Below are 23,633 nucleotides of genomic sequence, written 5' to 3' on the forward strand. Positions count from 1 at the left end.
GTTTAATAAACTAAACCCACCACATTAAGTCTGAGTAGAAATCCAGGCTTGAATACAAAATTAATACCTGAGTATAACGGTCAAATTTATTCCCCTCGATAAATCACATACACACATGTTTAGTGACTCAATTCTACATTTCACATCAGGTTTTTCCTGTACTGTATGAGACCACTCGGTTCTAGTGCTATTTGCAACATAAAGTATTTCAGACAAAACAGTTTAACAGTCTTTTGTGTAGTGATCTTAATACATTAAGATTTTTCAATTAAAGTCTTCATTTTTCCTGTAGGCTTCAGCATGTGTGGTCCAAACTGAGAAGGAAACCAGAAACATGTTCAGATTGCTTTCAACAAAAACCTACTTGAACTATTATCCATACAAGCAGTAAAGTAAAGTAAGTAAACTGGGAACTTAGGCATGGACAATTCCCTCTATCAACTTGCTGCTCTGCATATGGAACTAGAATCACAGAATCACATTAAGGTTTGAAAAGACCTCCAAGATCACCCAGTCCATCCGTCAGCCCAACAACACCGTGTCCACTAAACCATGTCCTGAAGTACTATGTCTACATGCTTTTTGAATGCCTCTAGGGATGTGGACTCCACTACTTCCCACGGCAGCCTGTTCCAATGCTTTCCACTCTTTCTGTGAAGGATTTTTTTCTGAGAGCCAATATTTCAAATTGAAGAAACTCCCTAGACCAAAATCCAGCAAATGTTCTGAAAAATTGGCGTTCTGTGTTCCTAGGAATGGCTGACACATCTCAGGATCCTGCTTCAAAATTTCACATGCATTATCTGAATGGTTATGGTTGGTAACAACAGACAAACTCAATTCAGATTTTATTCTCGTATGAACCCTTAAGAATCAAATTTTCAGAATATCATATCCTCATGGCAACAGAAAGATATTTGGTTTTTTGTTTAATAAAAATAAGGGAACTGCAACAGGGCTTCTTAAGCCTAGGGCCAAAAGAACAGACAATCCTAAGACCTGATACTAAAACCATGATTGCCACAAATCCTAAGTGTATCAGCAGTACTGCATAGGGTTTTGTGGACAGGGATGCTAACTGGCAGGTATTTGCATATGCTGGTAGCTTTCATGACAACTATAATTTAGTCTGAGCACTTGTTCAGAATGACAATACTCACCATCACTACCTCAGTCTTTGTTTCAGTCTTTGGAATCACTGTTTCTGTTTCACTTTGGCTATCATTTTCGTATTGATGAGCGAATTTCCTCTTGAGCGCTTCTGCTATTAACGCTGCAGGATCTTTTGGGTCAACCGTTTTAGATTTTGTGCCTTCTGATGATCTAGAAAAGAAAATGAGAAGTATTAATATAGTCCAAAACAAAGCTTTAGAAGTTGTGAATGCTTTTGCATTCTGTTTGTCAGGTGTTACATCACCATCTGTCTCATCTTGAAATAGTTCCGAGTCATAAAAACAAATGACTGGTGCAAACGGTAATACAGTTATATTTCCTTATATTTATTTTTGTTACCTTTTCACTGAGCGCAGTTTCACGTTGTTCATGTCTTTGAGGATTTCTAGCATGTTTGGTATTTCAGGCCTCTTTGGCCCATTTTCTGTCAGATTGTGTCCAGAGTTCATTTTTTTGTTTTTCCTTTCCTTAATGAGCTCAATAGCAGACATGCTCTGTTGTAGACCCAGGGCAGGGAGTGGTGGTGGCGGCGGTGGAGGTGGTGGCGGAGGAAGAGGTGCAACAGGGAGAGCAACTGAAGCAACCAGACTTGATCCAACTACAAACAAAACACCCATTACACGTCAGTTTACTTGTAAATCCCCTTTATATCCAACGAATGCTCGGGGAAGAATATGATTGTAATAGATTCAATTGCCTCCCCTCTGCCTTTAGATTATCATGTAATTTATTCATTCCTAAGCCACCTAAGTAGCCTCGACTGAAAAGCCACACAAAAATCTTTCTGAAAGGGTGAGAAGTGTTCTTTGAATTTCCAGTCCAAGTTCTAGCTGCATTCATACCTTTACTGCAATGAGATTGATGTCACAAGACCTTTTAGTTGTGTTCTGCTCTTAACATTACCAGAATTTCACCTTTTTCTGAGTGGCAGGTACTGAGGTGGAAGTCACGTACAATCTGTCACGTCAGCAATGTTTCTTCCCACTTATCACAAATAAGAAATCAGCACACAAGATTTTTAGATGTAAATTTCAGAGCTCAAATAAGGCTGGAACTGGAATTTCTTCCATCTCTCTGAGGTTAAGGATTTTTAGGCCACCCGATCATCTGTCTGAGGACAGAGATTCTCACCCTAATCTTGATTTAAAGTTCTGTATACTCCTCAGGTAAAAATTGATATTGTAAATAAAACAGCACTAATAACTTGAAAAGAAATGAAGAAACCTCTGTTCAAATGCACCTTTAAAGAAATCAGCAAAGCCAGACAGAACCAGTTTTGAGGCTTGAAGTATAAAGAGAGTGAAGATACAAGTAATACAGCAGAATCTAGTCTGCGTACATGCAGGCATCCACAGAGAGTCATTGCCATATTCTACCAGAAGAGGGAGGTAAAGATGATAAAATCAAATAAATATTCAACTTTCTGAATAAATAGACGTAAAGGGAAGATAATGAAAAATAAGTTCTTAGCTATTTCAAAAACCCGCCACAATAACTATAATTCACAAGTGAAACCATGTAATCATTAAAACTACTTCATAGTTTTGAATATGAACAGTTAAGGAAAAATAAAGTAACTGCTATGAGTTCACAGACAAAAACTAAACAAGAGCATGTGAAGAAGGAGTACATGATTTTATAGATAAAAACAGGAAAAAAAAATACTTGCTAAGTGACCCCAGGAAAGACTGAAACCCAGATGATTGTCATCTCCAGTCGACAAGGATCACCTCCCACTAATCTTTGGAGATGGTAGACTTAGAACTGGAAGTCAGAGGTGAGGGAAAGCAAAGAAAGACACTCAGGAAAATAAGAATTATTCTGAATTACCAGAAACAGTGCACCATTTTTGGTTCCATCTGGACAATGTGTTTTGATCCCAGTGATTCCATTAAACAATTAACTTCCTTTTCTGTTATTTATTTCATGAACTTCAGATGCATACTACATATTCCAAAAGCATATTTAGCATCTTGTATGATTACTTCATGGTCTCAGAGAGCCTATTCCATTCCATTCTCTGAGTTTAGTTTAAGCCATCATGTTTACCGTGAGCTTTGCTCTGAAAGCTGTTCAGTAGTTCTTTACTTACACACAGATTCAGAATTCTGGCAGAGTTTCACACAAACACGAAGACCTTTGGAATACTAGGAAATACAAAAAATCTGGCAGGTCTCTTGTCTTCAGGACCTGTTCTGTATTCCTTGGCGAGTATGCTACGTCTGTCTACCAAACTAACCAAAACAATACGGAGAAGTGTTCAGTGCTGCAGTATTTCGAAAAATAAATTAGCACATCATGACTTATAAAAGGGACAAATGCATTAACTAAGTTGTGCAAAGAGTAGAGCAAATTTAATACCTGCTGTCAGGTTCTGTTGTTCTTGTAAGATTACAATTTTGGCTATTTGCGCTCTTAAGGTGGCTAGTTCGTTTTCTAGAGCACTAATCTTCTGGAGAGCTTCTTCATTTGCAGTCACCATGCTCCTGGACACTGGTTCTTCTTCCAGCGGGCTCTGCAAGGACATCTGTCTGCATGGGGACTTTCGAGAATGATGTAGTTCACCTGAAAGAGGCTGGGCTGGTATTGAACAAACTTCTGACCTGTAACAAAAATATCACAAGATCCCATTTCTAAAGGCTTCTTTAAAGACAAAAAGTAAAGCACCATTACAAAGAAACCAGGAATGCAAGGTGAAGGCCTGACTTTAAAATTGGCTTTACACAATCACTTCCACCAACACATTATATAGCTGAAAGTAAATAAGAGCTTCACCTCCTTTCTGTTTGCTTCAAGAGCTATATTTCTTCTCCTTCCCTATCCAGCTTTCTGTGGAATCCTTGATTTCAGAATTTAAAAAGGGACATATTCCCCCTCACCCTCAATCTATTTCTCTGACTCATACCTATTGTATTTTTTGTTGGAATTAAGATTTACGATGTGTTTCACTCAAATGCTACTGTTTCCACCCACCATGGGCTGCAAATAGTCACTAGTAGTTGACTCATTTGAAGAAAACCAAAGAGTTTCTTTGTTCCACAGCACATTTTTGTACTTTCTGGACTTCTGAAGGGACAGTTCACCATTTTAGCAGTGTTGGAAGTACGGAGCACATGGAACAGCTTTGTGGCACAGAGGCTGCTTATCAGACGGAAAGCATTTTATATCTAGTTTTCTAACACAACAAATAAAACTATAGAGAAGAAAACTTCACAGACTTTTAAAGAATCTGTAAGCTTCCCTGCTCTTTCTCACGAAAGTAAGAAAAGGCAACTCCGTTGCTATCCTTTATTACCCACCAAAGTTCAGTCTATGTTAAACACTTAGGCAATACTGAACATCTGCAGTCAAATAAGCAGTTAGAGAGAGTTATACTAATTTTCAAACCATTTATCTCAAGTATCTGACCAACTTGATCTAGTTGAAGATGTCCCTGCTCATTGCAGGGGAGGCTGGACAGAATGACCTTTAAAGCTACCTTCCAACTCAATCCATTCTATGATTCTGTAAGTAGAATTTATAAGGATTAATGACAATAGATTACCAGAAACATTATAATAGCAAAATATAACTATGCACTTAACTCCTCAGTCCTCCTTCACTTCAATCCCAAAACATCTCAGGCATGTCAGGATTCCATTGTTTATTCCAACATAAGAGTAATAACAGTGATAGGACTTTTCAAGATGGGTAGAAGAGCTCCAGACCAACACAACTTTAGAGCCCCATCGCTCTAGATTCATGGGTTAAGCTACTCCGGATGCATTTCATATTAGATGTGCAGTTCTGCCAGACTTAGAGCAAGAGCCAAGAGTTAAGGCTACAACAAGCACTGTGCTCTGGGCACCTCAATCTGGGATTAGATACACTTTTGAGTCTTCCACGACACTGACAGAAAACTTCAGGACAACTTGCAGAAATCTGATCAGGCAGAACTAAATATTATCAAGGATGTTAAAATTTAGGTGTTGTTACCTAAATAGGAATAGAGAGCAACTAGAGTTGCAAAAAAAACAAAAAACAAAAAAACAAACATGATGCTTCCTACAGCAGCCATCTCCCTGCTCTCCCTAAATATATTAGGTGGAAGGAGCCAGTTGTCATTTCACCCTTTAAAACCTACCTTCCAGAGACTCTTTGAAGGAGGAGAACAGCTAAACAACAAAGGGTATTTTCCACTCAGAGCAGCAATTCTGTTTTAAGGAAATGTCCTGACTGGAACCTAACACTGTGGAAAAATATTATGCCTGATTTGTCTACTGCTCTGACTAAGGAGAGGGGAAAAGTGATTTTTCATTTACTTGCTTCCTCTGTAAAACTGCATTGACAGAAAAAAATAGATCTGCAAGACTGTCTACTGAATTATACAGCGAATATATATTTGACTATTTGATCTTGTTGAGACAGAGGCTTTCAAATGCCTGGAAAACCTCTAATGCATGCTAGTTCCACTACATAATACTGCGCACAGATATAATAAAAGGCGCACAGTGAAATACTCATATTTGCTAAGTAATTCACTACCATGCTCTATTATAAGCTGTTTGCCTTAAGGTCACTATGTATCTGCAAAATTATTTTAGTCCCATCCCACACCCATCTGTCCACCTTCTCCCTTGCACATGCAGACTTCTCAGAAAATATGCAAGTTCTACATCTTTCATAACGGGTTCGTTGAAGCCCCAAAGAGCCATACTCCCTATTCTGTCCCTTAAATGTTAATAGCTTTACAGTTCAATCCTTAAATAAAATGTGTCTGTGTAAGCAAAAGTAACATTGGCCAGTTAATTCCCTTCGCATCAAACAGACTTTATAAATAGTATTTCCCAAACAAGCGTTGGTTTCTGTGACCCCCCTCTGAGTTTGTGAAATTAATGCGGCAGTGCCAGAATGCTTGTTATGCAAAGCTTCCTGTGGCAAGTCATGTTGGAGGGCATCTAGGTCATTACTAACCTATTTCACGCTTTCAAATTAGGAACGGTATCCTTCAGTAATCTCTGAAGCCAACAATCTGTACCCTTCTCTGAAAGGATAGTTTGTTGACAATTAGAACTTCCTCTGTGCTACGGAAGTGTACTTTTGCTTCTGGCTAGTCTGAGTGGCAGCCTGGGTAAGCTGGAATAAAGAACTCCAACCACCTCAGCCAACCTTGTTTAATGCAGTTGCAGTGCTATGCAGTGCTCTTTGCCCAACAAAACAGTACCTGTTCTGTCATTCTGGACACAGGTGTTCGCAGGCTTCCCTGCCAGTTTTCACTATGAAAATTAAAGATACATTTATAAAATCTATAAATTTTTAATTGTTGTTAGCAGACTGCAGAGCCTTAACCAGAAAGATGAAAAAACAATGTGCCAATTACTGGATTGTCACAATTCCCGATAATTACAATGCTGCACAGTACAGCACCTCATATTAATGAAACTCTCAGGAGAGCTGGACAATCGGAGTTAGCAATTGTGGCACTCCACAGCAGACATTTTCATGGGGACAAGGCTGCTTGAAGCTGTCACATGCAATCCTTCCCAATAAATAAGTAAATAAATCCCACAGTCTTCTTGTTTCTTGTATAAAGTGAATCTCCTATATGTTCTCAAACCAGTCTTTCATTCATAATCCTATTAGTCTAACCTCTATTACTTCTTATCCAGACCCTACCTTTTCTATCACTCTTCCCTCTCTCTTCTCCCAGCATTCAAGCACTTCCCATTAATTGCGATGCACAGTAGATACTCACTGGAGAGAAGCTAGGCTTCTTCCCTCGGTTCAGAAGTTCTAAGAGAAGAAGTAAGGACTATACCTGAGCCTTGTAGAGGCTTCACCTTCTTCTTGGGCAATCCATCCCACATCTGCAAAGGAGGCCACTGCATCTTCTCTATGATAAATAGGATAATTTCCTTCTGTGGCATGAGAAGTAAGCTAAATTTTAAAGACAAAATTAAAGGTTTTAGAGTCACTATTCCCAGCCTAAGTCACAGTTATTTTACTCAATACTTCTAGTGAGGCTACATGTAGCTATTAACACATACGTGCACCACAGAGATCTGTAGACTTAGCACACTTGTTTCTGTCCTGGGCTTAATCTAGAACCATTTCACTGACACTAAACTATTCGTTCTAGTCTGCAAATACTTGACAGAGGTTCACAACTAACTACATATACTATCACATGACACCACTGAACAGTAAATCCAATGCAAATTGTTACCTTAGAGATAAACAAACATCAACATTCTCAAGTAGTTTGCTATACCGACTCAAATAATACGTTTCTAGATTATATTCACGTCCAGTAGTTAAAAAAGACATTAAGGCTACCAGAGTCTTTTGCTCTGATTTAGGATTACCTTGACAGTTAAATTCTGTTAAAGTGTGTTTCCCTTCCCCTACAACCTCCAGAAATTCTGTACAAGAATAAAGGTGTGTAGGTTACATGGGCAGGGAGGAACACTTCTACTAGCTCAGTAATCATAAAGACTTTGAGTGAGAGGCTCGATTCAATCACAACACAACACACTACTTGCTAAGCATGCCAAGCAAACTGACCATTTTCCAACATGGTTCTGCCAGTAGCTTTATGGCTGTTTGTAGCCAAAGGTGAGCAATGCTGAAGAGACTGGAATCTTTCTTAAATTTACAGTTAAGTGATCTGAGTGGAGATCTGAGAAATTGTTTGAACCATCAATACATGCTCCATAGCCACAACAATATGGTTTCCAATCTACTTTGAAATACTGGTTGCTTCCCCAGGTTAGACAAGGGCTTGTGCACTCAATTACTTGACTACTCAGGAGCCTGGTCTCAAATATCTTAGCACATAAAAGCTACTGAAATATCTTTCAGCAATTTCTTTTGCTCAGTCTGTCTCTGCTCAGTCTGTCTCCTTGAGTTACTTATTTCCAATGCAACTATGCCACACGGCAACCCTAGATATACGTACAGACTGGGGAGTAAGAGGCTGGAGAGCAGACCTGTGGAAAGGGATCTGGGGGTTCTGGTCAACAGCAAGTTGAACACAAGCCAGCAGTGTGCCACGGTGGCCAAAAGGGCCAACTGTGTCCTGGGGTGCATCAAGAACAGCACTGCCAGCCAGTCAGGAGAGGCAACAGTCCTGCTCTACTCTGCACTGGTGTGCCCCCAGCTTGAGTACTGTGTGCAGTTTTGGGTGCCACAGTATACAAAGGACATCAAACTACTGGAGAGTCTCCAGAGGAGGGTCACAGACCTGGTGAAGGTTTTATAGAGCAAGTTGTATGAGGAGCAGCTTCAGTCACCTGGTCTGTGCAGCCAGGAGAAGAGGAGACCGAGGGGGGACCTCAGAGTAGCTTACAGCTTCCTCACAAGGGGAGGAGGAGCAAAAGCTGATCTCTCCTCTCTGGTGAACAGTGACGGGAGCGGAGGGAATGGCAGGTAGATGTGCCAAGGGAGGTTTAGGTTGGATATTAGGAAAAGGTTCTTCACTCATAGGGTGGTGAAGCACTGGAACAGGCTCCCCAGGGAAGTAGGCATGACACCAATCCTGACAATACTAAAGAACCATTTGGACAACACCCTCAGACACATGATGTGAATTTTGCGGTTGTCCTACGCAGTGAAAGAAATTGGACTAGATGATCCTTGTGGGTCCCTTTCAACTCAGGTCATTCTATGATTTTGCTTGTATTGCACACAATCCACAGGCTAAATTCACACATAAATTGTTGCAGCTTTTTAAGTGCTGCCTGCTGCTGGTAGTGGCCAAGAAGCTAGTAATACTGACAAATATGGTGGTAGCATGTTACAGTCTGTAACCACAGCTTTGATCTAGCCTGCTAGCACTTAAGTCTATTTTCAAGGCAATTGTCCTCTCTAAGAGGTAACTATTATGTAGCAGCAACTATGAAATATTTGCATTAACCTGAATTTGTAGCAGACCTATCACACTGGGACTGTAGCCTGGATGAGGTGAAACCATTTCTGAAGAACACTGACAGATACTTAGTTGTAGCCTTTGATACATAAATCCCAGGAAGATAAAAGCTGTGGCTTTGGGGTAGGTTTCTTCCCCAGGAGTTGTTACAAACAGCTTTGGAAATGGAGATTATTCATCTTCACCTCACACTCTCACAACTTGTATGTGAGCCTTTATCACAGTTCCCAGGAGTGTGTATTGGCACCATCAGATCATTTGGAAACAACAGGGTTTTTTCCAGGTAGCATCAGCACAGATGGTAATATGTTTATCACATTAACAGTTGTGCCTAATACCATCACAGTCTGCCTCACTTTAGAACAGTCTAGAGAATACTATATTGCATGTTAGGATTTTCATTGTTTAGGTTTCTTTGGCTATTTTTTAGTATAAAAAGAAATTTTCATGCCCACAGCCTCTGTATTGATGTTAACGGCAATTTAAAAAAATCCATACTACATTAGCCACTTCCTGCAGGTGATACAGATTTTTCTGATGGTAATGGCCACATGAGGAACTATTACCATGAAAAGACTGAAGGCACATTTAAATAAAGGCACTACACGTACTGTTGATTTATAACAGTAAGGAATGCATTTACCACTGCCAGGTTTCCTGCATTGCAAGATAAATAGCTTCCAATCCAACATTTAGTAGAAAGCCTTCTGTTATACCGTGATGCAAGTTTCCTCTTATTTTTAAATTGTATTTATACGTAAACAGAATCTGCTTGTTACCCTATATACAGATGTTTCTTTTCTCTATCCCTAAAAACAACAAGGCCTTCCACAGCAGTGGATTTCAAATTTCAATTTAAAGCAGGATTTTTACTTTAATCTACGGGTTAAAAGTCAACACCCATGTCTTAAAACCTCCACCTGTCTGCAAAATGATGGTTAGATAACTCTCGCTATGCTATTCCTCCAGCTAATCTCAGCTGAAAAAAACTTGGGCAACTGGTCTACAGCACCTGAAATGGAGAACAGATAGCTTAAAACAGAGGCTCAGTTCTCCTGGATGGCAGGAACTGAATGGAACAGTGGAAGTGCCTGCGCATGCAAAAAGCCTACACATGCTGTACTGTTTTGGCTGATGTCACAGAATCATGGAATACCTTGAGCTGGAAGGACCCACAAAGACTCATGGAATCCAGCTCCCAGAGAGTCAGCCCTACCAATGTTTCCATCCAGTTTCAAACAGGGAATATTTAGTGTGTTAGGCGAATACAACAACCACTACTCTACAGAAGTGCTGTTTAGGAGGATGACAAAGCAGGATTCCTACTTTTTGTTTGCTCCAGGAAGGGGAAAGTAGAACAAATATTTTTATACATTTAAGGGCAGAATAAACTCTCCAATTTCAAATTACTACTACAGTTAGGTATTAAACATTTGGAAATACTTCTTCAAGTAAGACAAACTTGCTATGATTTTTCAAATTAGTCCAGTAAATTCTGATGTTTGCTACGTGCACATCAACTCCTTATGAGATTTCTATCGAGTATCAGGTTTCCATTAGACAAACAGGAGAAGCACAGGGCTAGAACAGCATTCTTCAGCTGCAGCATCTCTATCTCGAGAGACATTATTGTAGGTTTGGTTGAATCTACCTAGGCTATATTGGTAGATTTAACTTTATTTTCTCCTAAAGACTACAGATAAACCTAAAAAATGTGGCATACAAAAGAACTATATGAATATGAACCATTTTCATTTGTTCATGCCATATAGAGTATACAAGCTAAGCTCTAACACCATTTACTGAATACATAAGCAGCATTTAGCAATTAATGTAAATGTTGACTACAGACACAACAGACAGTAGACCTCAGAATGTTCTGCTACTCTTTTTTCAGACTAACTGAACAAAAACACCCGAACAGAGAAGAATGAACAGAACAGAGATATTCTTTCAGTATCTCTTATCCATTTATCATAAGGAAAATGAAGACCTGTGGAAAGTTGGTTGCTCTTAGATGAGGTTAGAAACACTGAAGACATACATGCACCCTCAGACGAGGCAAGTAAGGTTTGCTTTGTTTTTTAAATAAAGTGACTTACAGCAAGGTTCAGTGCATGGTCCTTTCATAATATAGCTAAAGCTGGCAAGAAAGAAAGAGGAAGAGACAGCTATAGGAAAGCATCAGGTGAAACAGCATAAAAACAATTGAGGTCAGTATTGAACTTCACTACAGAATCTTAACGCTGAGATAAAGATATAAAAAAAGATGTTAGCATCATATTTTTACATGTTCAGCAGTTTATATATTAAAGTAGATTAAAGCCTGTATAAGCCATATAAATTTTAATGCATTTCAAGGCTCAAATTTTGAGACTGGCATTTCTAATTCAATCAACTCTGACAACTGTAGCTCTAATTTTTAGGATCCTTTTCTTTCACTGATAGAAGATGAATGTTTATACTTGGTGTGCATAAAATCTAAGCAAAATGACTGAATGTCTCTTTAAGAGGAAAAAAAGGTAAATATTGTATTTATTCTAACACAGAACTCAGATGAAGACTTATCCGTATTTTTATTTCAACACTAAAAATATTCAGGAACAGATTTCCCAGATGTATCTTAGAGCTCTTTGCAAGTACGTAAACAAGAAATGTCTTCTTTTATGTACCATATTAAGAGGGCAGTATTTGACAACCTATCTGCAAGTGAGCAGCTACTTCCCTTGTACGGCCTTTACGGTACAGAAAACAGACACATTATAAGACAACTCCACTTTCTCTCAAATCTGAAGCACACAAAACCTTACTGCTGGCATAACCAGTATTAATTATATATCCAAAACTTTAGATCCAACGTGCCATTTTGTTGTCCTCCTCACCTGCACAAATCCCCACCCCCACAATCTATGTATTTATTTTCTAAATTTCACCAAGCCGCCAGTGGCTGGAGATGGTTGCCACCCCTAGTTCCTCAATGTAATTATTGAAGAGGGCCAAAACGTTACCATGGCTTTTACTACCACAGCAGAAAGGCCTCTGTTAATCCAAACTACTCGATTTTGCTACTATAATGTCAAATCTAAACATTTTTCATACATTTCATATAGGATAAAGATACTAAACACTGAAAAATTTAGCTATGCGGCAACCGCCTTGTCTTAGTGATGATCCCCCACCATTCATATTTACATTCTGCACTTTTGCTCAGCCCAAGACCATTTTTCTCTCATCTTGAGTTTCAAACACTAAATTTCTCCAATTCTATACCCACCCCCTATATCCCTAACACACACAGAGTTGAAGAGATTATGTGTAACAGCTTCTATTTTCCCATCTGTTCCTGAAAGACTTGTTATAAAAAGCAAAGACTTTCTCCTCCTTAAGCTTTTACCCTCCCACTATACACAGTGGAAGTTAAAAGCAAACAAGTCAGAAAGCTGCACAGAACCATTGTCCCCTTTCACCTACACAGCACTAGCCTTACATTTAAAACAAAGCAAACTGGGTACTCAGGTTACCTTGTTACAAATTTTTTTTACGTTCTGGTACAGTTGTTTATTTTCCCAAATATTTTTGGGTAACGCTATTCATCTCCACATGCATAGTAAGCCTAGCTTATAAGCACTATTTTAGGAGTCAGTTCCAAACATTTTTCTCTTTTAGTAATACATTTTTTTACAAGAATAACCTTTTCATACTGTATTGCCTCACTTCAGAAATTCCAGTTTCCTTAGGAAAAGAATTGTTTCAAGTTTCATTATGTGTGCCACAGCAACACAGATTCAGGTTTTAGGCAGTACAGAAGCTGAAGAAACCACATTTGGAAAAAATCTGAACTGGAAGTGAGAAGAAATGAAGTAAACTAATTCTCCTATGTGCTCAGTTTATCATATTCTGCTTTTGCAAATCATCTAGTCGTTTATTTAAATGAACTGTGTATTTGCATAAAATCCTTTGATGCAAGTGAAACGTATTCCAAACCATTGAGAACACCTACCTGAAACTGAACTCTTGGGCACTGTATAAGAGAGAGGTTAGTACCAATTTTTCTTACAATACTTCGAGATGAACCATAAGGCTTGCTTGACCAAAGCACCTAGATGAGAAGAAAAAAGAAGCCAGCTGTCAGGTAACTGAGTTTTATATCATATTGTAATAGTTCTCTTTTATCCTTCCATACCATGCTTGTGCTAAACATATTTCAAGTTATTCGTTTCTCAAGAGAAGAGAATATAGTATTTAGCCACTGAAGTTTCTATCAGTTCTAACTCCTTACATCTACACCCAAACTGGTACAAAGTTTGTGTTTGTAATTACAACAGAGCTATTGTTAAGTTCAAGGCAAACTTTGCATTAAGTTTCAATTCCAAGTAATAAATCTGGTTACACCCAAGAATTCAGGAGCTGGAAGCATCTTAAAAAGCATAATTTGTCCATTTCCAAGAAGAATCTGCACTGGGTCAGACACTTCTTTTTAAGGAGTTTCAAGACAAGCCAGTCAATCACAAATAATCCTAAGTTACAAGATTCTGCATTTCCCAAAATATCTTTTTCCTTTTTTAATTATTTTATTTTCCTTTTTTTCTCTAACACAGGAACACTGCCTACTGGTTTAAAAAGAATAACTATCAGCTAGCATAAGCATGAACATGTAACTGTGAAATTAAAGAACAAAGAAAAAGAAAAGGTGGAAAATAAATATATGAACATGAAATTTTTGATTAAAAAATATACATTTACCTAGAGAAAATTGCACATAGCACCTCAGCACAACTGGCTTAATCAGAACTGTGTCTACCGTCATTCAGATTTCTTGTATCTTCTCTCATCAGGGATTGAATTTGCTTTCTTTTTTTGTACTTAAGGACAAGAGTGTTTGCTCTACTATTTACCAAAGTTGTACAAAATAAAATGAGACTTAAATCCTAGGGGAAAAAAACAACCAAAAACCCCAGACAGAAGTAGGAAAAATTTCAGCATAGGGAAAGGCAACAAAAAACATGCAAAGAATAGAAAAAATAATGGGAAGACTCTAACACAGAGTACGCTGTTAGTAAACACTGAGAACGCCGTAAAGTAATAAAAAAAAATTGGCCAGTGTTTACTTATTTCTGTAGATATGAATTTACCACTTGGACCTCAATTTTTAAAGGCTCATAGCTTCAAGGAAACTCAACATCCTGTTAGAAGATTGCCCAACAAAGAAAACTTAAATAAAATCTAGGCTAATAACACTGAAACAACCCTCATCAGGCATGGCAATATTGCCTGTATGATTACTGTAGGTTCACAACACATAGCTGAAAAACATTTTGATATACTGAGCAAAGATGAGTACTCTTAGATTTTGAAGGTTCTATTAAAAAAAGAAATCATGTACGATTTACCCTCAGATTATATTATCTCAGAAACTACACACAAACAGTTTGCCCATTTATAAGTAATTATCCTTCCCTCTTTTGGCTTTACTGGAATATATATATTTTGACAAAACAGATGTGCACTGTACATATGCTGTGTGAGATCCTCACATCAGAGCTGCAACTTTGCCATTAATACACTCAGACTCATTTTTTCCATGCTATAAAACACACATTCTCTTGCTTAAATTGCTTGAAGCTTGAACACAAATTTTTTCCATGCAGAGTACTCTACTGATCCGGCATTTTGGATGCCTCAAACAAAGACATCACGGCTGTTTCTATCTCATTACTGTTCCTCCATATGTCTGAGCAAGCATCAGGTAGTTCAGGAGCCTTCAAGAAAAAGTCACTGACAAACATCACCACAGTGATGCAGCCTCACTATTCACAACAGATTCTGATGGTAGAGGCAGAAGTGTTGTCGAGAGCCTCAAAGCAACACTGCACTGGAAAAAAAACACTACTCGACAAAGGAAGGCTTAATTAATTACAGAATTACTTCTGCAACAAAAAAAGAGCCCAGACGACGTGCTGTATTACCAACGTAAGTGCAGCACACTTTAAACAAGTGGCAAAACTTGTTCAGAGATTGCTCAGACCATAGACAAAACACTGACTGGCACCCAGATCCTCAAAATTATTTGGTGCCCAAATGCCGTTGGGGTTGTTTAACACAGTGGTTTGGTGCACTAAAATTTTTAATGACTCAGTTTTGCTAATTCAAAATATGCCTGGACAACATTTTCAGAAAACTACATGCAAGCTGTGCCACAAGGCATGCAAATAAAGTCAGCACGCTGCTAAGCTGAGCTAAGTCTCAGCACTACTCTACCCAAGTCCACATAACTTCTTGTTGACTTGAAGAACTGGCAGAGCAAGTCTGCAAAATATTCCTTAGTCATTCCCTGCTACTGCATCAGTGCTTTGCTGTTGTCCAGACTATCTGACATTTGAAAGGTAACTGCATTATCACGAGTCTGATACAAGTAGAGAGAGAGGGAACAGAGTTTCCCCTCCCCTGTTTAGGATGAAAGATGCTGCCGACAATGACCACAGCAACACTTGAGGTAGTCCAGCATATTCTCATACTCAATTTTCAAAGTTTCACTACATGAAGTCTCAGATTCAGTTAAGGATTTCCCCACTGTTAAAACATTAAAGTATTTTGACAACACAAGGATTACTGCATTGAGGTTGATATTTCTACCCAATACAGCTTCCTAAAGATCATAGGGACAAAGCAACTGGTGTGTACCAGATCTCCCTCCCTCTCCGCTAAGCATTCAAAGAAAACTCTATATACACTTTCCTCCAAGTGGAGAGCTAGGTATGCAGTTTCCTCTTTCCCCAGTAAAGACAAAGCTGTGCTGCACTCATGTACTGTAAGACTTTCAGGATAGCTAAACACAGCACAATCATCACCATCTCATTTTCATGGGGCTTTTCATATCTCCAAGAGAAGAGCAAAGAAATCAGGTTATTTAAGAACATCACCATTAAAAAACTACATGAAACTTTTCCTCCAGCTTCAAAAGACACATAGATGTCCAGCATGAAAAGTGGCGTCTACAACGTAAACAGTTTGTTACTACAACTAGAAGGAACCGCATGGTATTTTTAACACATCTATTACTCAACACTTCAGTGTCCAAGTAGTAAACTTGATACTTTCTCAGCCACACAGAATCATGTAAGTGTTGAGCATACTTCAAGTGTTCTGCCGGAACAGATAACCACAAACTAAAATATATTAAGTCCTTTCAGTACTTGATTTTCTGAAAACATAAAGCACATTTGAAACACTTACCGATTCCATGTTTAATCCAATTTGTTCAAAAGCCATCCTAATTAAGCGCTTAAGCCAGCAAATCATTTGGAATGGAAAAAGCCGTCCCAGACTTGGATTTAAGCCTTCCGAATCTACAGGGCCGCAAAGGTTCCATAGTACTTCTAAAAGGAGAAACAAAAATTTTAGATGGAAGTAAACAGCATAAATATATGTATTCCTAAAAAAAAAAAAAAATAAAAATGCAAGCTTTAGAAACAGTTGCTGGAAACAAGACATGATGTAAGTGATAACGATTCCTAGCACTGCAAAGCACAGGCATTCAAAAGGCATTTACTTAATACAGGTGACAAAGACTTTTACTAGTATCATTTTTATCAAATCAAAGTTGTTGCAAAGTTAACGATTAAAAAGCTGGGGAAATGATTGATCACTTGAGCTTGGACAGATAACAGTGTTCCGCAACCCAAAGTAAGCACCGAACACTATGGAATGCCTGTCGCTGAGAACTAGCACTGAGGTTAAAGGGCCAGCCATATTCTTATCTAAAACTTGTTTCTATGTGGGAACAAACTATAGAAAACTGATCACCTCTCTTCATTCACATTCTCTGACAGCTTTGTTGTTTACTCCTTTTTCCCACAACTGAGGACAGAAAGCAAACATGGAAAAATGACTAACGCAATCAACCGACAGGAAACAGTGTACATGTGGGACCTGAAAATATTCAAGTGATTTATAAAATTGGACAGATTTCAAATTGCGTCTACTTCTATGTACTACCATTCACTTAAATCAAGATGGTTTTATTGCTCCTTCAGTGAAAACAGCATAGCTTTTCTTTAACTGTGTTCTACACCAGTCATAACTTGGACAACACTGAGAAGCGTATGCCACCAAAAACAAAAAGGAAGCCATAGATATAGGTTTACGTTTGTTTTGTGTATTGGGCTAGAAACAACACTCTGTTGAACCACCCTGAACAACATACTTGCAATGTGAACAGTCTTGCTGAAGCCACTATATATACACAGAGTGATGACTCAAACAACATAGCAGCAAGGAACCAGTATCAGGAAGTGAAAATCAGGACATGGAAAAGCTATGCTGTTTGAAAATGCCCAGTATTACAGTTAAATCATCAGCATTATAAATGTTTCTTTCAACGGTTTTCAGTTCCTTAATAATAACTGTCTCCTTGTGGAAACTTGGCAGGAACAGTGCAACTCTACAGTTATCTTTTTTTAGACAGCCTAAAAAACCCCTGGAACTTAATACCAGTTTCTCATCATCATGGAAAGCAAAAGACATTTCCTTACAGGACTTTCTTTTGTTTCTGAGTAAACTAGGGAGAAACTACGAATCTATCAGCTAAAGAAAGACTAATGAAATGACAGAGAGAATAATTTATTTAAAAAAAAATAAAAATCAACTGACCACCCGAGATCAGAATGGAAACTGCAACTGTTATAAGAAAACCAATGGGGAAGAATAATGGGCTACTTAGCAAACAGCCATGAATAAGCTACATGACTTATTTATGGAAAAGGAAAAGTCTATTAGGGAAGCACTGCCGTCTATTTGATCTATTCCTGTTTTAGGTATCTGTTTAGGTATTCTGCCCTTAGACAAGCTACTGTAGGCACTGTATAGAACTTTGATCACACTGCACCTGCTGTGTTTTTTAAACAGGGAGAATGCAAGTCTTTCTACATGCCTCATATTAGGTTTGGCATCATATCTGACACTACAGACGTGCAGCAACATAAGAGGCAGTAAAGCTCCTTCAAAAGGGGAAATCCGTTCTGAAAGTGGGATACATGTGATGCACTTCACCTCATTCTGAAATTCAGACTTGCTGAACATGAAGTGTGGATTTTAAAGTTAAAAAAAATGGAAGCAGTGGCAAGACATTCAAACAAAAGAGAAAAAAGATAAGAGACGCTGTTGCTGAGTAATTGTGAGCAATTCCGAGGACAGGGCTGGCTGGTAAAGGCAAGTGACAGAGCTATGAAGGGATGACTGTGTCCTGATACATTGTCCTTTCAATAGACGGCCAGGTCATTAGTTTAAAAATCCCAAGATGCAGCCAGAGTCAAGCTTTGTTTCAGGAAGCAAAGAAAAGGTATTATTTTGTTTCTGATCAACTGGGAGGACTGAGTCTTTAAAAACAGACAATTTGAGTAAAAGTGAGAAGAGGGCTTTATAACTTCCTATGAGGAAGTCAGAGGAGGTCTGGAAAGTTTCCATGAACTCAAGGAACTGAGAAGCAGAGAGGTAAAGAAATGACACAAAAACTATTAAGGTAACCAATTAAAGGCACAAAAGCAGATGCAGAAAGAAGCATAATATTAGGGTGACAGAATAGCATAACTTACTTAAGTAGTAAGTTTAAAAACACCAAGGCGCAAAATGGGTTCCAGTTCACCGGTGTAAAAAACCACCCTACCCATGTATTAGGAGCAAGCAGGAGATGAGACACAGCCATGTTATAACAGGAAAAGAAGGAAAGCAATGAGTGATATAGATAGTATATTCTGTGTTTTCACTTGAAGATGGTAGAAACAAAAGAGGCACATCAGAATGTGTTACAGACAGCTCTGAAAAGTCATAAGCCCCGAGGACAAGCGTCTAATGAAATTCACCTTGAACAGCTCAGAACTGAGCCAAAGCAATTTCTGAAATATCAGTGATTACTTTTAGAAACTTGTTCAATGAGATCCAAAAGACCCAGGAATAAAAGAAGGAGCATGAGGACATAAAGCATTTGGAATAGTTCAAGATACATACCCTGCCCAAAAACACTGAGGTAACCATTTATAATTCCAGATTGCAAGACCTGGATGACCGAACACAGAAGAGCATTCACGCAAATGCAAAACAAATACTTCAGTAAAATGATTATTTATAGTTCATATTATAAAACATTGTTTCTTCTGTAGCCAAAATACCTGAAGTACACAAGACAGGGGTCATTAGCTCTTTACTCTTGTCAATGACTTGTTGTCTGCTTTTGCAGAAGAAAGCGACAGAAGTCAATCTGTAAGACTGCAGAGGACTATCCAGTTCCTGGATTACTTTCCTTGGTTCCCACCATCTTTTAACAACCTCCCACTAATTTGTTATCTAAAAGAAGACCTAAAAGGAAAATGCTGATAAGTGTATCAGCTTGATATTTTTAAGAGATATATTAGTTTTCCAGAATTATCCCCAGAAAAATTTGATACTAATTTCTTCCAGACTATATTGCACCATACCTTTCTTCATAAATCTCAGTTATTTCACAATTATTTTATGTGCCAAGAAGAAAAAGAGTTCATTCCAAATGAAACTGCTGGACAGGAAGAATGAAGACATTAGCAATTTTTTCTCTCATGCTCTATATACATGGAGTTCAGAAGCAGGAGTTAAATGCTTATTGCTTTTGCTAAGACAGAATAAGACCTCTTTTAAATATTGTTGCTTGCTTTATTTATCCTCTATCCTCTTCATGCTACCTAAACTAAAAATGGCAGTAGCTTGATCCCCCTAAAACTTTCACAGCTCATAAAATAAAATGTGCCCAGTAACAGTAATATTGCTGTAAAACACTATCCTTCTGCTGTGCTTAAGCAAAACTATTACAATCATAAGCAGCAGTCCCAGGCAAGATTCCCAGAAGAGGTTGGAAGAGTAATAACACAAAGAATCACATTTGACCTCGGGGGCTGGAATTCCATGGGTTCTTCATTTACAAATCTCTACTTACAAGGAAATTAATAATGCTTAAGAATCTTCTTTCTGATATGGAAATATGCAGAAACTCCTTGGTTCAGAAACAAGACGTATATTTCTGAGTGTCAGGGTTCTCTTATGAGCGAAGTCTTATGAGGAGCGGCCGAGAGAGATGGGGTTGTTTAGTCTGGAGAAGAGGAGGCTGAGGGGAGACCTTATTGCTCTCTACAACTACCTGAAAGGAGATTGGGGAGAGGAGAGAGCTGGCCTTTTCTCCCAAGTGACAGGGGACAGGACAAGGGGGAATGGCCTCAAGCTCCGCCAGGGGAGGTTCAGGCTGGACATCAGGAAAAAATTTTTCGCAAAAAGGGTCATTGGGCATTGAAGTAGGCTGCCCAGGGAGTTGGTTGAATCACCTTCCCTGGAAGTGTTTAAGGGATGGGTGGACAAGGTGCTGAGGGGCATGGTTTAGGGAGTGTTAGGAATGGTTGGACTCGATGACCCAGTGGGTCCCTTCCAACCTTGTCATTCCATGATTCTATGATTCTCACCTCAGCTTCCTTGAGTTCTCTTTTGCCCCTACTTTTCCCAACTTTTACAGGTTTCATTCAATACTATCATATCAAATATCAGTCTATAAAGCTGAGGGATAGCACCACTTACACACCACAAAATGTTTATGAAATAAACAGAAAGGCGCTGGAGGCTGAACACATAAGGCACACCTCTCTGTAAATATGAAATGGAGCCCCTTGCCAGGCTCTCTAGCAAGTCCTACAGATCAAAAATTAAAAGAAAAATCAGATGCAACTGCTTTCATATTGAAATTCTTCTGTGTGCATTTTCCAATGTTGTATTTGTCCAAGTCTCTCCCTTCCAAATCATGAGTTCTCACTCTAAAAAGAAATATTCATGTTTTTCTTACCAAAGGAATTTTCTCCCATTTATGCAAGATCTACACAAAAATAAAAGAGAATGGCTTATTGGGCCTGACGCAGCAGGTCAGCCCGAACAAAGAATAAACAAATGCACAAAACCTGAAAAATTAGATATCTAGTCTCTATATTGAAAGGGTACCTCTAACATGAAGAGGTACAAAATTTTCAAAGCAGTATGGTTTCAAAGGAAAACCAACCACATAAAAAAAATCACATGCAAAAAGAGCAGGTTCTTCCTTATTTTAGCAGGGAACTAAGAACATATCCTCACAGTCTTTAAGACCGGCAGGTGACCCAAGGTCATTTAATGAAATTATATCCATAAGGAAACATATGAAAGGTTTAACAAAAAAAAATTAAAGCCAACAAAAAAATTATCACAGCAACAGCAAGCCAAGCAGGTAGGAAGAATCTTCTGATAAAGGACCAGACCCTCTTCCAAATCAACACAGACCAGGTGTAAGTAACAGAAGTAACTGGCAGGGATCACACAGCCAAATACAGAGGACTACTTTTTAGCTTGGGAACTACAAATAACAAAGTGCCCTGTTACTTTCAGAAACACCTGTTTGGAAAGACATGCAAATAGAGTCAAAAGTCAGTGAATATTACAGACACGATCAAAGGCTTATGTAAGCAAATAACAGCATGAAATCTAAAACAAGAACTGAAAAGAATACATACTTACAAGCAAGGTTGTTAGAGCTGTAAGAACACAGCCTGGTTGTATATACCTCAAAGTGCAAAACTATCATTACATCTTACTCAAGTTACCACACCTTGCAAACTAAGGATGGAGAACAAAAAAAGCCCCATGTTTAAACACTAGCGTAATCAAATGCCTCTGCTCGGTGGAGTTTATACCTATGCATTGCAATGCGACACCATGGAGAGCAAAATGAAATCCTTCAATGTCTCTAAACCATACAGTAGTATGCTACACAGACATAACCACACACCTACACTTCCCTGACAGACATACAGGCCTCCCTAGTCATCGCTGCAAATGCCAGTCCTTCTGCTACATCTTCGAGAAACAAAAACATGCAAATGCTATTAAGAAATAGGTATGTTTGTCTGAGAAAAAAAAAAGCACATAAAATGTTCAATTTTTTTTCCCAAAAAATCTCTCTCTGTGTTGAGTTCCTAAGTGCGGTGATTGGCTATTTCAGCTAGTGAACCTCTGTGGAGAAAATTATTTTGGTTCAGTGACAGTTAATGGGAACTTTTAGAGCTGACATGCAGAAAACTCAGCACTCTTCTTTTTTTCATTACCATCTAGGTTAAAAGCAGTGGGTATTGAACACAGAATTACTTCCTTTAGTCTTAAGTCTCATCTTCACAAGAGCTACAGAGGACTACTGCTGCCTGAGGACAGCATGTAAATATTAATCAAGTCTCGCTGACGCTATCAGACAGAGATCGATGCACTACAGTTGATGTCAGCATTCACACTCAGTATTCGGAATTTCAACAGCTTGTTAAACAAACTAAAATCAAGCATCTAGGAAGTTACTTATTTATGACAACTGCAGAAGAACCTAAGAACAGCAGCAGCATCACTAAAGGTATAAAAAGCAAGCATCAGAAGTTTATAGAAAAGGAAAATAAGTACCAGACTCCTTAAGACCGGGCTCTAGATGCTACCTCGGTATTTATAAGCCTCCTACACAAAAACTTCCCTGAAACTTTATCTCCAGATTATCTTTTATTTCCACGACTTCCCATAACCTGTCACTCCCCACCACGGCACGGCAAGAGGGTTTCAGCCCCGGCTAGCCTCCCTGCAGAGCCGACAGCTCCGACCCCAGCGCCCGGGCCCGTTCCCACGCCGCTCCGCTCCTCTGCCCTGCCCTGGCTGTGCGCTGCCACGCTCCCAGCGGGAGGCGGCGGCGGCTCATCCCTCCGCTAGGGCAGCAGCCAGGCCACGCTCAGCGCCCCGAACCCACTGCTGCCCTCGGCGCCCGCCCGGGAGCTCCCCACGGGACAGACAGGGACAGGGACAGAGACACGGGCACACACAGACTCACACACACGTGCACACCCGCACAGACACACACTCATACACAGCCACACGCGCACACACGCAGACACACGCGCAAACGCGCGCGCACAGACACACGCACACAAGCGCGCAGGCACAGGCGTGCCCACAGACACGCGCAGATACGCGCGCAGAGAAATGAGCGGGCGCAGACATACAGGCACGCGCACAGGCACGCGCCGGCACAGACACAGACACACAGGGGCACGCGCATAAACAGACACGCACGCACAGGTACACGCGCGGGCACAGACACAGGCGCGCGCGCGCACAAGGGCTCCTGCCCGCCGGCAGGCGCTGCCCAGGCCTCTCCCGGCACACCCAACGCAGACGCCGCCCGGCCCGGCTCGCGTCCCCCCCCGCACCCTCCCCCCGTCCCGCACCGGGCGCAATGAGAAGCGCTACCCAGGAGGAAGGAGAAGCCCGCGGGCCGCCCCAGGCCCCGCCGTCCCCGCCTCACCCGCCGGCCGCGATCTCTCACTCGCTTCTGCCACCGCGGCTCGGTGCCCTTCCTGCCCCTGCCCCCCGCCACTTCCCGGCGACCAATCGGCAACAGCCCCGGCGCCTTCCCGGCCAATGGCCCGAGCGGGAGGCGGAACCTCGAGCGCACTCGTCCCGGCTGCAGCTCCGCGACCTCACCCGGCGG

General features: G+C 39.9%; 1 protein-coding gene across 2 annotated transcripts; it reads right to left on the reverse strand.

Annotated features, from left to right (window-relative positions):
• Positions 1 to 92: 92 nt before the first annotated feature.
• Positions 93 to 23,633, reverse strand: MTFR1 (mitochondrial fission regulator 1). 2 transcript variants are annotated; one of them, XM_054057290.1, is made up of 8 exons: positions 23,393 to 23,633; positions 16,313 to 16,455; positions 13,080 to 13,178; positions 6,971 to 7,089; positions 3,535 to 3,776; positions 1,513 to 1,771; positions 1,161 to 1,323; positions 93 to 314 (listed from the first exon to the last, which is right to left on the reverse strand). In XM_054057290.1, the coding sequence occupies exons 2-8, from the start codon at positions 16,376 to 16,378 to the stop codon at positions 255 to 257; spliced, it is 1,008 nt and encodes a 335-aa protein (XP_053913265.1). In that variant the 5' UTR covers positions 16,379 to 16,455; positions 23,393 to 23,633; the 3' UTR covers positions 93 to 254. The 2 variants fall into 2 exon arrangements, with proteins under 2 accessions (XP_053913265.1, XP_053913266.1); XM_054057291.1 differs by having other exon boundaries at positions 23,448 to 23,603.

The sequence above is a fragment of the Cuculus canorus genome, chromosome 2 (assembly GCF_017976375.1).
Source record: "Cuculus canorus isolate bCucCan1 chromosome 2, bCucCan1.pri, whole genome shotgun sequence".
Classification (NCBI taxonomy): Eukaryota; Metazoa; Chordata; class Aves; order Cuculiformes; family Cuculidae; genus Cuculus; species Cuculus canorus.

Coding starts and splice junctions, on each gene's coding strand:
- MTFR1 (XM_054057290.1), bottom strand. CDS start 16,378: ATGATTTGCTGGCTTAAGCGCTTAATTAGGATGGCTTTTGAACAAATT. Junction 13,179..16,312: donor TTGGATTAAACATGGAATCG/GTAAGTGTTTCA, acceptor CTTCTCATCTAG/GTGCTTTGGTCAAGCAAGCC. Junction 315..1,160: donor CAAAGACTGAGGTAGTGATG/GTGAGTATTGTC, acceptor TTTCCTTCTCAG/TTTGGACCACACATGCTGAA.